Here is a 16435-nt window from a genome sequence, read left to right on the forward strand (position 1 = left end):
ATCTGTGACCGGGTGCCACCGTGGGTTCAATTCCCAAACTGGGGTCTGCTGTGCCGACCATGACTCCCAGGGGGTGGCTAAACGCAGTACAACTTTGTGTGGGGGTCGGCAGTGGACTGCCCCCTGGCACAACAATGTGGAAAGTTCACCACTGGCTGGGGGCTGCCTGTGGTGATGAGTATCGCCCTACAATACAATCCTCAAGCCATGGTCAATTCATTTCTGGATGAAGGCCCCTCCCCAAGCCGCCATTTCTCAACCCTGCGATGTAATATTACAATGTGTGTATGTGTTAAGTGGAGAGTGGTGATGCTGGGTCTCCCTTAGGTGGACTCGGTATCAAATGAGTACCTGGTGCAGTGTGTACATATTTGTGGTGTTGCCCACACCCCCCCCCCCCCCCCCCGTGCGGTGTGCCCCCGGCCTTCAAAAGTGCCACTCGCTAACAGCACTCGACCCAAACAGTCCGTTAAGGCTATACGGGGGATATTTCCATTTTTTACACACATTACATTTAAATGTGACTGCATCGAGAGACACTTGACAGAAGCTGGGGGGCATAGTTAATTAATTGGCAGATGCAGTCCGTTATTGGCAGAAGGAAAAATGAACATGTTCAACATGGATTTGAAGCTGAACAAAAAATGTTTTTACTAGGTAAGGCCCACCGAGCTATACAGCTCTTTTTTCAGAAGCGACCTGGCTACAAATGATAGCTCAACAAAGTGGCTTATCACGTGGACATTTATAGCAGCCAAATACTCTAAACGCATGCTTCTAAAATGTGGAGTGAAAAACCGGAAGACCCGGAGACAAATCCACACGATCATGGGGAGAACATGCAAACTCAAAATATACAGGTGTCAGGGTTGGGGTTGAACCCACGACCTCCTGCATACCAGGCAAGAGAGTTAACATCTCACCACCGTGATGCCCGGTTGCCAGCGTAGATCGTTGAGGTGAAGGCAGTGCCAGACGATGGGGGCAGTGGAGGAAAAGGATGCTCAAAACACAAACCGATGCACGGTGGCACACGACCGATGGTCTGTGAACATCCCACGCGATGGAGAAAACGTAATTTGAAATTGATAAGAGATCGGTTTTAAGCAGTGAGTCACGCTGGCCCTTAATTAATATTTTAAATGTTCGATATCTCATTCTGAGCCCTTGTTAGGCAAGGGCCAAATCGGGATGTTTGCCCAATACGTTATTTTAAAGGGCACTAATTTTATTTCGGATCACACGCTGTCAGCAGTTGCTGACACCCGATGCACCCTGGTTGTGTTTAGCGGTTGGCAGGATTCGCAACCGCGTGGGTTTTTGACCCACATCTGTAATGCGTCTACGAGATGGGGTTTGTGGATCGTGTAGAGATTGAGCCCCCAGGTTTGCGAAGTACCTGCCGGAGCAGTGCAGCAAGTTGGATTATAATCTTATATTGGAACAGATTTGAATGTGGGTACGATGGTGGCCATCGTATCCGATGGATACCTGCCTCCCAGGCAAGAAGACGCCTATAGTAGGCAGTACAGCAAGTAGGTTTTTGAGCCATGTATATACGGGTTTGAGTGTGTTCCCCTCCTCCCACGTGTGGCTTTTCTCTGGGGACTCTGGCTTATTCGAGGTTGCTTTTCCATGCTCCACAAGGGATCGGTCGCATCACCTTGAAAATTAGTCTCAAGACCCAGGATGTCTGGCATAGGTTAACAAACAAGTTGTACGTGTGCCTATATAAAAAACTGGGCTGGAGCGATGGTAGTGCTTATCGCAGTGCTTATTGCGTTATTAACCCACAGACCGAAATTCTATTTTCCAACCACGGCTAACGTCCGTGACAAGTGCTATTTGATAGAGTCCTGCGCTCCACTCCGTTCTGACCAGAATGGTGAAGTATGGTAAACAAAACAAATACACGCCTTGACCAACGTGGTCTGAGAGCGGCTGGAGTCCAACTCTTGTACAGTCTATAAATCTTGACTTAAAACTTTCGTGACTGCAGGAATTCATTTCCTTGGTTCTTTCGGTAAAGTCATGTAGAAAGCAAAGATCTAAATTCAAAATTAAAAGCAAAAAAACCCACGACGTTTCGATCGCAACACAGCGGCCTTCTTCAGGGTTTCTCTCCACCTGACGAAGGCCGCTTGTGTTGCGATCGAAACGTCGTGGGTTTTTTGCTTTAAATTTATATTTTAGTTTTCTATCTACGTGACTTTACCCGAAATAACCAAGAATATAGTATTCTAGATTTGAAGCTTTCATGACTGCAAGGATTCGTACTCTTAGGTTTTTTTCGGTAAAGTCACGTAGGAAAAAATAAAAAATAAAAGTTAACGAGTATATAAATCCATTTGTATTTAAATTGTTGGGGAAACCCATTGAGGTGTAGCAGCACATAAACTGACCTAGTAACCAACCATATATTGTTCCCCTGGTTCATTGCTATGCAAATGTCTGTGCAAGCAATGGGCTGCAGTGTGTCCCATTGACGGAGCAATGTTTACATTTGTTCTTGGGCCAGCTTTTTAGCACGCCTTGGCGTGCAAAGTTAAATATTACACACATTCTTATAAAATGGCAACTTTATACGGTTAGGTGGTGCAGTCATAACACTTGTGCCTCGCCAGCAAAAAGTGAACCTGGGTTCGATGCCTGGCTTGGGCTTCTTCTAATCTGTGGAGTTTGTATGTCCTGTGTTTCCTCCGGATTTTCCGGTTTCCTCTCGGAGATGCTAAAACACACATTGGTAACTGGTAGTGGCCAAAACAACGCTATGATGGAGAAAAAAAACCTCTACTAATTACTTAGTTGGGATTAGACACAGTATACACCTGGACATCTGTGAACAAGAGATGTTATAGCTCACCGGATTCCTCCAAATATAAATAAAGATTCTGATTCTGAACGTCAACCACTATTTGGCAAGGCCCTACTGAAAATTAGTTTTGAAATTTGGTGCCGTTTCCCTGCGCGTTGAAACAATTAGGTTTTCAGCAGAACATTTGCTGTGGGAATTTGCACCGAAAGCATTGGCCGTCGACATGTGGGTAGGTGTTTGAGTCGAAAGTGCATTTCCCTTGAAAACAAACAGTGAAGTCGAGCTCAAAAATGTAAACATAATTAGCAAGAAGAAAGTAAATGATCTGTAGCAGCTGTGTGTTAAATGCAGGGGATTATTGTATGAATCGCTGTTCTCGGCGTGTGTGTGAGCTGGTTCTGGGCCGTCCCTAGATTGACTCGGCCTCAAATTAGTACCCGCTGCAAGGTGTAAACATCACCACTAGGGAGACAAAGGCGGCCGGCTGTGGTGTTGGCCACCCACCCTCTTCGTGTGCCGTGCCGGCCTTCATAGGTGCTCGCTCACAGCACTTGCCCCAATAGTCTGTTAAGGTTATAAGGGAAGTGGGATTGTTGTCTTGTGGTGGTGGTGCCAGCGCAGTAATTTACACACTGCTCAATAAATCAACAACCTGGGTTAAATTCCTGATCATTGATACAGTAATGGCAAGTGGCACCTGAATCTGCCCATGGCTTTCCATTAAATTGCCTCTGCCTTAAACACGTTTCTGGTATAGCGTAGGACAACGGTGGGCGCTGGGTATGGTCCTTGGCCACACCTTGTGGGCCATCAAGTCTGTAAAAGGTGCTTGGTAACAGCACTGCCTCCTACAGTCTGCACAGTAAGTCTGTGTGCATGTATGTCTACAGCCCTTTGTCAGTCCACTGCTGGGCGAGGGCCTCCCCATGCCGTGCAGGTTTTGGGGGCGACTTGACCATACTTCACCACGTAGCTCTCGGTGCCCTTTACTGACGATGGAGAGTATAGATGTGGGGGGGCATATAAGTACAATACAACAACCTATCCCGACCTTGACGTCTGTATATTTGGAGTTTGCATGTCTTTCCACGTGTTCGTTTTTTTTTTTCTTCGGGTCCTGCGGTTTTTTCCCTCCTTTAGAATCGACATGCGTTTGGAGTATTTGGCTGATCTGAATTTCCACGTGATAAGCCACTTCGTTGAGCTATCATTTGTGGCAAGGTCGCTTCTGAAAGAGAGTTGTGTAACTCAATGGGGCTTACCTGGTAAAATAAAAATTGTAAAATGGTAACTAAAACGAGTACCACTTCAAGTGAAGCCACAAGAGTCATCCAGTGGTGTGACTGGCCCCCTGTGCCAAATTTGAGCAGTTTCTACCACCAGCATCAGGCTTGCCAACGGAAGCGAGTGCCGTCCAATTCTCGCTTGAGCAGACAGAATTGTGGATGATCCGGTTGAGTGGCTTTTTACATTCTTAAACCATCGTTGGCTCGGATGATTAAAATCACGTCCATGGGTTGAGAGCCAAGTCTTTAAAAAACTATCTGTCCGCTCCAACAACTTGTAATCGGTGTACCATTGTGTTGGCACCAGGTTCCCTGCAGTTGTGCAACGATTGATGAATTCATTGATGCGAGTCTTATGCTTCCTTATATGTATGCATCGAATCGTGCGAGTACTGATTATTTCTAGTTAAAACTCGTACCGCTAGATTTAGTAGATTCATACTCTGTGTTTTGGACAAGGACAAAAACATCTATTCGTGAATTAAAGTGACCTTGCATTTAATCTTGACTTAAAGCTTTCGTGACTGCAGGAATTCATATTCTTTGGGTATTTCGGTAAAGTCACATAGGTTAAAAGAAAATAATAAAATAACAAAAAACTACGACGTTTCGATCGCAACGCGAGCGTTCGTCATCGGGAAGAAAAAGCGCTTGTGTTGCGATCGAAATGTTGTAGTTTTTTTGTTATTTTTGTTATTTTCTTTTAACCTATCTACGTGACTTTACCAAAAGACCCAAAGAATATGACCTTGCATTGTTTCAATTTGTCTTTTTACAGAGGTGACTAACTGAATATATTCTCTGTCCCACCAGAGAATAAGCCCTGCTACCTTATTTGGAAACTTGGGCAGGAGGAGATGGGATATGTGGATGAATTGCCAAGGTCATGTTGGTCCTACTGGAATGGCGGGTACAGGAATAGCTACCTTAAACCTAAGCCGCCAAAATGATGATGGGTCGTAAATGACCCGGAGCTGGGTTTACAAAATTCTCAGTGCTGGCTCGTCACAAGACACCCGGGGGCTTCATTGTCCACCGATCTCCGTAGACGGTGCTGGGTTTGGTGAAATCGAATGCGTTTCAAATTTTTTTTTTATTAAGTTTGTAAAGTTGGATCCGTGGTGAGGACTTGGGGAGCCAACAGTGCTAATTTCTGTACATGGTAAACGATGTACAGCAACATGGTTTAAAATATGCGATGCAAAGGCACAAAGATACCTTGAGCATTGTTTAATAAATACTTGCTCCTAGGTATCTAATTGGCCGAACAATATTGCATTCAATTTTCTGGCTACTCTGTAATTCAGTTCGATGTGTCTCACCACTCAAACAAGCACTCGCTTTTGGTTTCCCAGAACTAGTGGTGGAAAAATCTACATTCATGTGGAAGCGTCCAATCTCTCCATTGGACAACGGTTGTTGACACACCCATTAAGTACTTCTTGTATTAACCTTCGTGGATGTTGGCTTGAGTGGTTCCCTGACTTCGGATTTGAACTCCCAACCTTCTGATTGCGAGTCATACTCTAGAACCACATTGCCACCGCCTAGATACTGGCCGTATATAATGACGACAATTAAAATAATTGACTTTACTTGAAAGCAACGTGTCCCAACGCTGCAAGCTTTAGCAAATGGAAATGTGTTGTGTCGACAGTTGCAGATACCAATGCGGCGAGCTAAGCCTCGTCACCTAGCCACGCTTTGTGGCGGCTTTAGTTTAATGGGCTTGATCGGTGAGAAAATCCCTGGCTTAATTCGGCATTGGCTTTCGTTTGCGGGTTATCCCTTAACGATAATTGCCACGTGGAACTGCACGGAGGTGTACTTTGTTACATAATGTGTGTTTGCCAGCAATGTTTAACTCTTGTTAGTCAATCATTCGTTTTATTTTGTGGTACGATCTGTTGAGCTGAGAAAAACTATTTCAATGGCAACCCTGTCAAGATGGCAAACCCCACCTTCATCAGCCAAGGATATAAGGGAATAGGTTGGTGTTGATCGTATAGATGCTTGGATGGCGAGATGTTAATTCCCCTCGCCTGGTTTGCAGGAGTTCGTGGGTTCTATCCTGACCCTGATGCCTGTATACATATTTGGAGTCTGTATGTGTCTCTCTCCCCGTGGTCGTGTGGATTTTTCTCATGGTCCTCCAGTTTTTCCCTCCACATTTAGAAACATGCGTGTAGAATATTTGACTTATAAATTTACACGCGATAAGCCACTTCGTTCAGCTATTTATTCTGGCTAGGTCGTTCCTGAGAAAGAGCTGCATAGCTCGGTGGGCCTTACCTGGTAAAATAAAAATGGTTTTAGTTTAGTTTCCGTTGTCGTGGTGGGGCAGTTACATAAAAACTAGCAATCTCAAGTTAATGGGTATTACGACAAACATCTAACCTTTTGAACCGAATGTCGGTGAGTTCATCCAGTCTTGCACTTACCACACCTAAGCTTTACATCACATCAGTAGATACGGATGTCGCATACAATCGCTTGTAGTCGAATTGACTCGTCTTGACTTTCAACTCTCTGTTGTACGGAGTGAATCGATCACCTTGGCAAACGTCTCCAAAAACACCTTTCACGCCGGAGTTGTTTGACTAGCCCCACCTCTTGCGAGTTCTTCAAAAATGTTTGCAGGAGTTGCACCCGGTTACCATTGGTAGAAAACAATTGAGTTCACGGCTGCAGTGCTCTCTTTTATAGCAAAGAAGACAAACGATCAACAAACCTACCTGAGCAATGTCATTTACTCGTACGTACCACCACGAAAACTGCAATCGCACGCGGTATGGACCTACAAATGAAGTCCGGTCAGCCATGACAGTCGGTGCTTTTAAGACCAGACTAGAAAAATGTATTTTCCCTTCCGTTTCATTTTTTTTCCCCCTGCGATCCACCCTTTGATCTCAGCTTTTTTTCTGAATATGGCACGTCCTCAATCTCGGATTGATTGAACAATGGATTTGACTGCACCATCCTCTGCTGACCACAACGTAGCCCCGGCAAGCTGCGTGCGACAACCAAGTGTGCATGTGGTCACCCGCCATAGCAATATTCGGGCTCAAACCTGCTTTGCTTATGAGATTGAATGGGATTGGCCACATCCACGGGCATTTTGTCTATGTAAATGAATAATTAACTTGGCTGTATGATCCTCTGTTGCTGCTCTAAGTGCCATGTTGGTCGTCGTTAAGCCACCCCACCTCCTACCCCCACTTGTCCCCATCCACTACCTCCTGCAGTGCACACACTTCCCCCCCCCCCGCCTCTTCCACAACCCTCCACTACGACCAGAGCCAGCCCCCACTCCCCTGTCTGTCTGGAGGAAGGGATGGGGCCTAAAGAGGAAGGAGCCAATAGAGGTTTAACTTCTCTGTTGATTAAAGTAAAACGGATAGAATGATCGAACAACTGTAGCAGGAGAGCATAGCTTTAGTGCCACTTTAAACTTTATTTTTATTTCACACAAAGGTTAGGCCCACTGAGCTATATAGCGTCCTGGCCACGAATGATAGATAGCTCAACGAGAAGTAGCTTTATCATGTGGATATTTATCGCAATTAATACTCTAAACGCATGTTACTAAATGTGGAGGAAAAAACCGGAGGACCGGGATAGAAATACACGTGACCATGACGAGAACAAACTCCAAATATACAGGCGTCAGGTTTGGGATTGAACCCACAACCTCCTGTATACCAGGCAAGGAAGTTAACATCTCGCCACCACAATGTGGCAGATGTAGCCGCAGGCCAACTAGTCATATGGTATTAATGTAGATGAGAGAGCTTTGGGGACTCGCTGTGCCCTTTGGACGCAGTTATGCGTAGCTGCTATATCCATGATCAGGACTCTGGTCATAGTGCGCCACTCGAAAGCCCAGCTTTTAAAGTCCATAACCCAAGTTCAAAGTCATCGTTGATAAGTGTGTTTATTTACTTACGGCTCCTATTCTTGTTTGGTGGAAACGAAAATATTTGCCATTTGTTGTTAAAATCTTTTTTCTTTGCATCACTTGTAACGGAATAAAATACGCTGCTAAATAAACTCCTTTAAAACGTTTTTTTTTTTTTAAAACAACGGTTTTATTAACAGCTTCGTTTAACTCACGGTCAAGAAGTACGTCAATGATGCGGCGCCTGCTCCCACATCAACGCTTACTTGAATTAATTGATTACTTCGGAACTCGTTCACTCGGAGCAGGCATGCCTGAGACACGTGGCGCCTGCTTCTTGGGCGAGGCGATTCTAGAGTTTAGGGACCGCGACGTTTTTTACCTACACAAAGATATATATATATAATAATGCGTCCATACAAAATGTAAATTGCTTTAAAGTAGCGAATTAATGTATTTAATTGATGCCGATTTTGATCCAGGCATTCATTGTCACCGGATCTGAGTACATGTGCAAAATGTGGAATTGATTGGACAACGAGAAGTGGACGAAATTTTGATTACAAGATTTGACCACGACAAACAGAGGAGTCAAGTTAAGTAAAACCGTTGAAAGCAGAACCGGCGACTGGTTTTAAAGACCCAACGCAGAAGATTCCTTGTTTTGATCTTCCATGAAGCTCATGGTTCAACCTAAACCACGTCCGCACAAACCATGGCAGATGCAGCTACCTGATACACAAATGGAAAATTCTCCAATGTGTGATGAGTCATTGAGAACAGATGTACTACATTTAACGATGCAATGCCCGATCCACAAATACGAAGGGAGACATCACGGCGACGATACGCGTCCGCTGCTCCTGACGCGGTTATGTGGCTTGACCACCTGAATGTGAAATCCTCGTCGTTGCTCCGCATCTACATCAGCAGCCGTACAAATGAAGAGGAAGAAGGAAAGTGTAGAAACGTCTCGCGGTAAAAAACATAACGTTTACCTTGTTAATGGTCAGCGTGGAGGAGTAGACCAAATATCCCCTCCGCTTCCTGTAGTGGAGGTTCTTCCGCAAACAGTGGCGTGAGCGAGCAAGGGCTGCATCTTTATTTTTTAACTGAGACTCGAGGGCCCGTATACTCGGGCTGCCGTGCGGTTTGTTCGTTTGCGCACGACGCCAATCAATGCGGTCTAAAATTCCACTGGAATAGATGATTGGTCTGCGACTTTCGCAACCGGTAATCGATTCTGAAAGCGGTTACCGGTTTACCGGTCGCCGTTTAACAATCCCTCCTTTCCTCGAACGCTTCGCTCGGAATCGGAAGGTTTCTTGAATTCAAATCTCTGATGGGAATTGACGGAGCATATCACCTTCATCCCCTCCACGCGTGATAAAACAAGTAACAACAAATGTGTCGGAAATTCTACAGAGGCTAACCTGGGAATGGACTGCCCACGACCATGAGAATACGAAGTTTCCACCACTGCCTCAGAACCACCTCTCATTTGCAAGGCTGGTCCCGGGTTAAATTATAACCGACGGAGCTCTCTTCGAGATCATTCCATCCTGCTACACCAGGGGTCGGCAACCAAAATAACAAGAAGAGCCATTTCTTTCCAATTCGGTACAAAATTCAGTATTTCAAGAGCCGCAATGCATCTATGTACATACGTACATATCGTCAAGAAGCAGCCCGTAAAGAGCCGCATGCGGCTCCGGAGCCGTAGGTTGCCGACCCCTGTGCTACACGCACGGATTGCTGCCGTGCGCACCTGTAATCCTGCAACTAGGAGGTGGCGTTGATGGACCTTGCTGGGATCAATCTACAGTGAGTGCATCTCCATTAGTCCTGGTGGGAAGCGGGTACCGCAAGTCAACGGGGCAGTCTGCATAGTGGCTTCTTGAGCTATCCCCACTCCGAATGTGGCTTCCTAATATATGAAGCACTGGAGCTCCACACTTTTAGATGTAGATTGAAAACGAATTTCTTTAGAACTGATTTTTGTGTTTAGCTGTACTCACCCGCACCTCCGATTTAGTACGGTTGGCGACGTACGGCACGAAAAAAATTCTACGTACGTACATGCATGCATGCGGATGTTTTCTCTCAACCCGCATGTGGGATCAATAATAATTGCAGCCAAGATTCTCAGCCACTGCCTCCCCCCCCATTTGAAGATTTCGCACGAGCAAGACGAACTGTAAATTCCACAAATTGCACCGCGGCGGTGAAAGTCCAGCTCCCAGCCTCGTACTGTGGCCGCTAGTTCGTAATCCAGCAGTTTGTCTAACCGAGTCAGCCTTGCTCAGTCCTGCAGAACTACGTGGCGAAGCGAAAACATTCGACATTTTGCTTGCTGGCTCGCCTCCACAGGACCATGTTGGTTTTTAGTTTTTTTTTTACACGCTCTCTATTCATGCGTGTGCTCATGCGAGGGGAAGTGGCGCCAAATTCTTGGCATATTCTACAAAAACACACACGCGCACACACACAAAGACAAAGATCCCCAGTATAGCCTTAACAGACTGTAGGGGAAAGTGCTGTTAACGAGCACCGATTAAAGGCCAGCATGGCACACGAGGGTGTGGGTGACCAACACCACGCTAGGCCGCCTTTGTCTCCCTAGTGGCGATGTTTACACATCGCTCCAGGTACTTATTTGAGGCCGAGTCGACCTAGGGGAGGCCCAGGACCGGTTCAGATAATCGTCACTGGTGTTGGCCGTGAGCGGGAATCGAACCCGGGTCGCCAGGTTCATAGCGCACCGCGCTCACCGCTACACCACCGCTCCCCACAGACACGCACATTGCACGTCCACTCATTCGCACATTCATACATTCGCATTGTCAACGATAGCAGCAGCCACATGCCATCGTAGTTGTAGTGCTGGGGTAAAGTGCACCTAACACACCCACAATGACAAGCCCCCCCCCATTCACCCTTGTAGACCACAGCAGGCCATAGTTGAAGCGAACACCCATGAAGGTTGGCACGGCACACGATGGCCCGTGGTGGCAAAGAAACGATGCTCATTCGCCTTTGTCTCACCAATGCCGAGGTGGTAATTTTAGGTCGAGTCTGCTTGGAGAAGGCTCTGATCAAGTATGGACACGAGTCGCTACCGGTGTTATATTTCATCATCGGGGATTGAATCTGGGCTGCTTGGAAGCACAGTGCAAAATTGGTTAACACTTTTCCTCGACCTAAGACATTATTCTCGCACAAGCAGAGCCCTTGGGGGCAAATGCCGTTGGCACGCACCTGTGCAGGCTAGCGTGACGCAGGAGGTGGTGTGGCCCGCACCTTTGTCTTCAGCACTGATGTTTACACACCCCTCGTTTGAGTCAACTTCGAGGGGAGGAGCAGGATAGGTTTACGTGCTGTTTTCCCACTGATATTGAGCATGACTGGACGTAGAACCCAGGTCTCCAGTTTCGCAGGGCAGTGAATGAACCACTGCCACGTTCCCACACGCGCACACGCACAGATAACATTCACACGCACGTGCACATCCTGAATCGCACAGATGCTTCCTATGGATCACATCCCTATGGAAAACGTCCATGCCTATCGCGTGGGTCGGTTGGGTCCTGTCATTGTGTAGAGCCCAGGCCCACGCTGTGCACTGTGACGGATTGAGCTCTGGGCAGTGTTTTAAATCACCCAACCGCTGTGTGCTTTGAGAGAGCGCTCCACTTGCAGTCGGAAAGGGAGCGAGTTCTAATCCTGAGCAGATTAATACCGCCAGATGCACGTGAAGGCCACGCGACTTGTCTGGAGGATTGCTGTCCCGAGGCCAACGTGATGCGACCCATGTGCTACGTACGGGTTAACTCGGTGATTTTCGGATGTACCACCCGTGCCGCCTACCGCGTCGCTTTTGTCAACGGCGGTGTTGTCCTTTGTGAAGACGGGAATGGTCGTCCTATGAATAAACTGAACCTCTGCCAAAGGAATGTCGAATTGCTGGCATTGGCTCAGAGCTGTCAGAGAGAGAGAGAGATGAGCACCACCGGATATCTTGTTGGGAGAGAAACACTCAACCTGCAGCCCCAATGCCAGCCAGCCATAGCGCTGCTGCTTGTGAGGTCTTCCGACGTGTTGGCGGAAGGATGTAATTTGATAACTGGGCTTTTGATTAAAGGTATGTTGCTTGTCATCTTGCAATTGATAGTGTAGAAGCAAGGCTATGGATGTTGTTATATTGCAGATGCATTGCGAAACGTTGGGCGAAGCCCAATCTTTGGATATATGTATACAAGCCTTATATGTACATGTCTACATGTATGATCACGTACATATACAGCCCTTCTTGTGAGTCCCCTGCTGGATAAGATCATTGCATTGCGGGCTGGTCAAGGGAGTTATTGGACCATATTTCACCAGCTGCTCCGTGCAGTTTGGTGCACGTGAAGAGTATAGACTTGGAATTGTAGCACTGTACAACAATTGATTTAAGCTGCACTGCATCCCTACTGACAACCGTTCTCCGTTTGAAAGTATGTGAAAGGTTAAACGCCATTGTAAAACAGCCGGACATTATTTGAGAATCTCTAACTATGCTTTCGATGCATATATTGAAATGTGTGTTTGAAAACAGACTTTCCTATAGATCCTCATTTGTACATTTTGTACCTCTAGATTCTGTAACAAAAAAAAAACACTTTCCACATGGGAATTAGAATATTGTGCATCTGCCTGCCTACTCTGACCATATAGGCGCATGTTCAGCCGACAGATTGAGATTTTTTTTTTTACGGGGAGGTCCAGACCGGAGGTCTATTTTGACCAATCCAGTTAAGGGTTTTTATTTCTGTAGTCTAATACCGTATAGTCTCGGTAGTTGAGGTTGGGTGTTGCATAATGGGCTCGCAGAGGTGCAAATGAGTTGTCGGCATTTCAACAGACAGTAGGACTTGTAATGCAGTGGTCAAACATTCTTAATCTCATTGTCCAAGTGGTAAATCATTCAACTTTATTGTACGCACATCCCATTCAGCCCGTCCAGCGGTCGGCCAATTGAGACCTGATCAACACCGTTTTTGTAATGGATATCGGACCAAAGGGTAGGACACAGTAAGTGTATCCTGCCATTTGTAAATTATTCTGTGACGAAATTATATAACCGCAGCACACAGCCTATCTGACCTATGTTGTCTGTTCAACGTCACCGATCCATTGTTTCAAAAACATGTGGCGACCAAGACTCGTCTTGAGGCTTCTTGGGACCATCACTCTTGCTGGCCTTGATAGCATGCTTCACTTCCACCTAACTTCCTGTATAGTTGATGCCTCCACGTGCAGGTTTAGTGTGAATCCCTAGACTGCTTTCATGTGTGTGTCGGGCATGCAGTGGGTCACGCTGGGTAGGCTCGGTTTGAGGACCATGCACCTTTGGCGTGATAATAATAATAAGAAGAACGCACGGTGTTCCACGTGGCACACTGTAGGATGTACGTGCTCCGTCAGTTGAAAGGTCTTGAGGGTCGTATTTCCAAATGAGCTGTTTGCAGCATGCCGAAGCTTCCTGAAAATACGAATTGTAAAATACAACGATAGGATCATTCTGCAATATACACTAGGTTGACAGGGTTTTTTGGAGCCGGCACAACTTATTCCCTTCAAGAACGTTCATGACGTGCGTGTCAGGCTGGATGCTTGTGCGAGGAAATTAAAGCGGCAGTGCGGAAATATGAACTGGCTGCGTCGAGGCTGTGAATGTGAAAACGGGGTCATCACATTTTGCCAGTTGCCAGGCGACGTTTTCCCCGCTCTTTCTCCCTCCCAGCGCGCGCCCGACTCGGCTTAAAATCCCAGGGGTGACCTCGTCTCTTGAACGACGACGCCTCGCGTAGAGACGAGGCTCTCGGCTGGTTGTCTCTCTCTCTCTTTCTCTCGCCACGGAGCTCCGTATGGCTGTGCTGAGCCAGCAATTGCCAGGTTCAAGCCGTAGTTGGATCATTCGTAATGGTCATGGCTGGAGTACTGGGCCAGTGCTGCTGAGAAGAAGCCTGTGTTTGAATCCAGCTCTCGGCAGCTAACCAGCTTGATGTTGTCAGCCTCGTCGCCAATTCCTGCATGATTAAGCCTTGCAAACAAATTCGGGATGCTAAAATGTTTTGCAATACTGCTAACCGCATGGAGGGGGGGGGGGGGTTACCGGTTATCGTTTAATAACCCTGGTCTGAATCCGTGATTATAACGATAGGTCCAAAATCCATACATTGTATAGTGCATCCCACCAGCCATGAGAATTATCCCTTTCAGTTCAGTTCTAACTGACCCTAATACTAACCCATTACATTCTTTGCGTCATTGCTGTATTTTGTATTTTTATTTGTTGTCATTTTGGTGACCCAGGTTGCTCGTGCAATTGAGACGATGCTAGTCTCGCGAGTTCTCCCCTCCTGGTTTAAACAAAATAAACTTGACTTCACTCTAAACCTTTCTTCCCCACCCCTCCGGTGGTGGTTCACCGAGGCCCTTTTCCACTCTGTTCGCCTTATAATGTTGCCGTTCACAGCTCACCGTTTGTGGTTTTCAGCCCCTCACTTGCTACAGCTGAGCCAGAACTCCTAATGCTGCCTGTCCGACTGGGGGCTGCCTTTGCAGGTTTCGCACAAAACCGTCATCCTTTCCCCAGTGTGAATCGGCGGACGCATTTTCTGCACGTGTTTTGTGCCACACGCTTGGCATGTTCAAGGGAGTGGCGCTGCGAGTGACTGCCACCTGGTGGCGATGCACGTGAAATGGCTGTCCAGTTTGTATATATCAGCAAAACGGATTTGAAATTCAGTTCAGGATCTTACACGGGAGTGATGGATGCAGCGAATTGGCACACTGTCCTACGATCCCAGACTCCAAAATTCAGTTCTTGGCCATGCACTGGCTTTTAGAATTCGAACCAGCAACCTGCACTGGACTTCCGCTAGGTTGACTCGGCCTTAAGTGAATACTCGGCGTTACGTGCAAACATCAGCCGCGGGGGTAGATAAAGGTGGCCAGGTATGGTTTGATGGATACACCACCCCTTCGTGTGTCATTCCAGCCTCTTTAAAGGTACTCCACTAACAGCACTTGCGCCCGGCAGTGTGCGAGACCTAACGGATGGTTGTGTTTGTGTGCGGCTGCACAGAGCGCGACAGCCATCGTCCTGGAGAGTGTCATGTTCGCCATCCTGGCCGAGCGAGCGCTGGGGCCCAAGCTCTACGGCATCTTCCCCCAGGGCCGCCTGGAGCAGTACATCCCGGTAGGGGCCGCCCTCTTTATCAGCAGTGCATGCCAGCGGGGGTCATGGATAATACAGCAGTACATCCTGGTAGTGCTGCCCTCTGATACAATTGAAATTCTGGTCCGGCCAGAGTCATTGTATTGGTAATTTGAAGCAAATAGCATTTCTTTTTTTTTATTATTTAAATCAATCTGAGGATCGTGGAACAACATTGTGTGTGTCTTGTGTGCACTACTCGGCAGGCAGCCGTCTCGTGCGGTTTTACTTTGTGTGCCCCTTTTTTAGTACGCATCTACCGCATAAAGTGAGGAAAACCTGTCGAGGTATCTTCACAACGAGATAGTCTTATCTTCACAGGTCATGCCAGGTGCCATTTTCGTTCGATCGCCTGACTGCCAATCAAAGGATTGCAAATTTGATTCCTGGTTGGGCGGGGGACTTAACTCAACCCATCAATCTTCCACGATCATTCAATTAAGTACCACATTCTGGAAAGTCAGCGGTGGTTGTCCTTGGAACAGATTGAGTGTAAGGATGTGGACTTTGCAGCACTGCCTCCGTGCCACCAATGGCGATGAGAGTGTTGCCCCCCCCCCACGCTTTGAGGGAGACTCGCGTTGACTCGTCGTGGTGGTGTTTCTCTCCCACCCCCCCCCCCACCCGCGCGCCGTCTCATTTTAAGAGCCGGAAATTGGCCACGGAAGAGCTCTGGGTGCCCGAGCTGTCAGCCCAGATCGCCACCAAGATGGGCCACTTCCACCTCATGCAGATGCCGTTCAACAAGGAGCCGCGCTGGCTGTTTGACACCATGACCCGGTGAGTGAGGGAGATGCACGACAACGATCCCCCGTGTGTCGCGTTAACAGACTGTTGGGGCAAGTGCTGTTAATGAATAGCACCTTTGAAGGCTGGCACAGTACACGAGGGGTTTGGGTGGCCAGCACCACGCCTGGCCACCTTTGTCACCCCAGTGGTGATGTTTTTACACACCGTACCAGGTAGGGGAGATCCAGGACCGGTATAAATAATCGTCACTGGTGTCAACCATGAGCGGGAATCAAACTCGGGTCACCAGGTTCGGAGCGCACAACGGTAATTGCGACACTACCGCTCCCCCCCCCCACACCCACACACGTACCTCCGATTAGAACGGTTGCCTATGTACGGTGCGAAAGAAGTTCAACATACACATGCACACGCCCCCTGTA

General features: G+C 47.3%; 1 protein-coding gene across 5 annotated transcripts in view; it reads left to right on the forward strand.

Annotated features, from left to right (window-relative positions):
• LOC144722960 (choline kinase alpha-like) overlaps positions 1-16435 on the forward strand; it is a 66555-nt gene that overhangs the window by 32178 nt on the left and 17942 nt on the right. For all 5 annotated transcript variants that reach the window (XM_078601415.1, XM_078601414.1, XM_078601417.1 and 2 more), the window contains 2 exons: positions 15132-15245; positions 15910-16043. In XM_078601415.1, coding sequence (XP_078457541.1) covers positions 15132-15245; positions 15910-16043 — 248 coding nt within the window. The remainder of the gene's footprint in view (positions 1-15131; positions 15246-15909; positions 16044-16435) is intronic.

The sequence above is a fragment of the Lampetra planeri genome, chromosome 16 (assembly GCF_965212315.1).
Source record: "Lampetra planeri chromosome 16, kcLamPlan1.2.h2, whole genome shotgun sequence".
In the NCBI taxonomy this organism is placed as follows: Eukaryota; Metazoa; Chordata; class Hyperoartia; order Petromyzontiformes; family Petromyzontidae; genus Lampetra; species Lampetra planeri.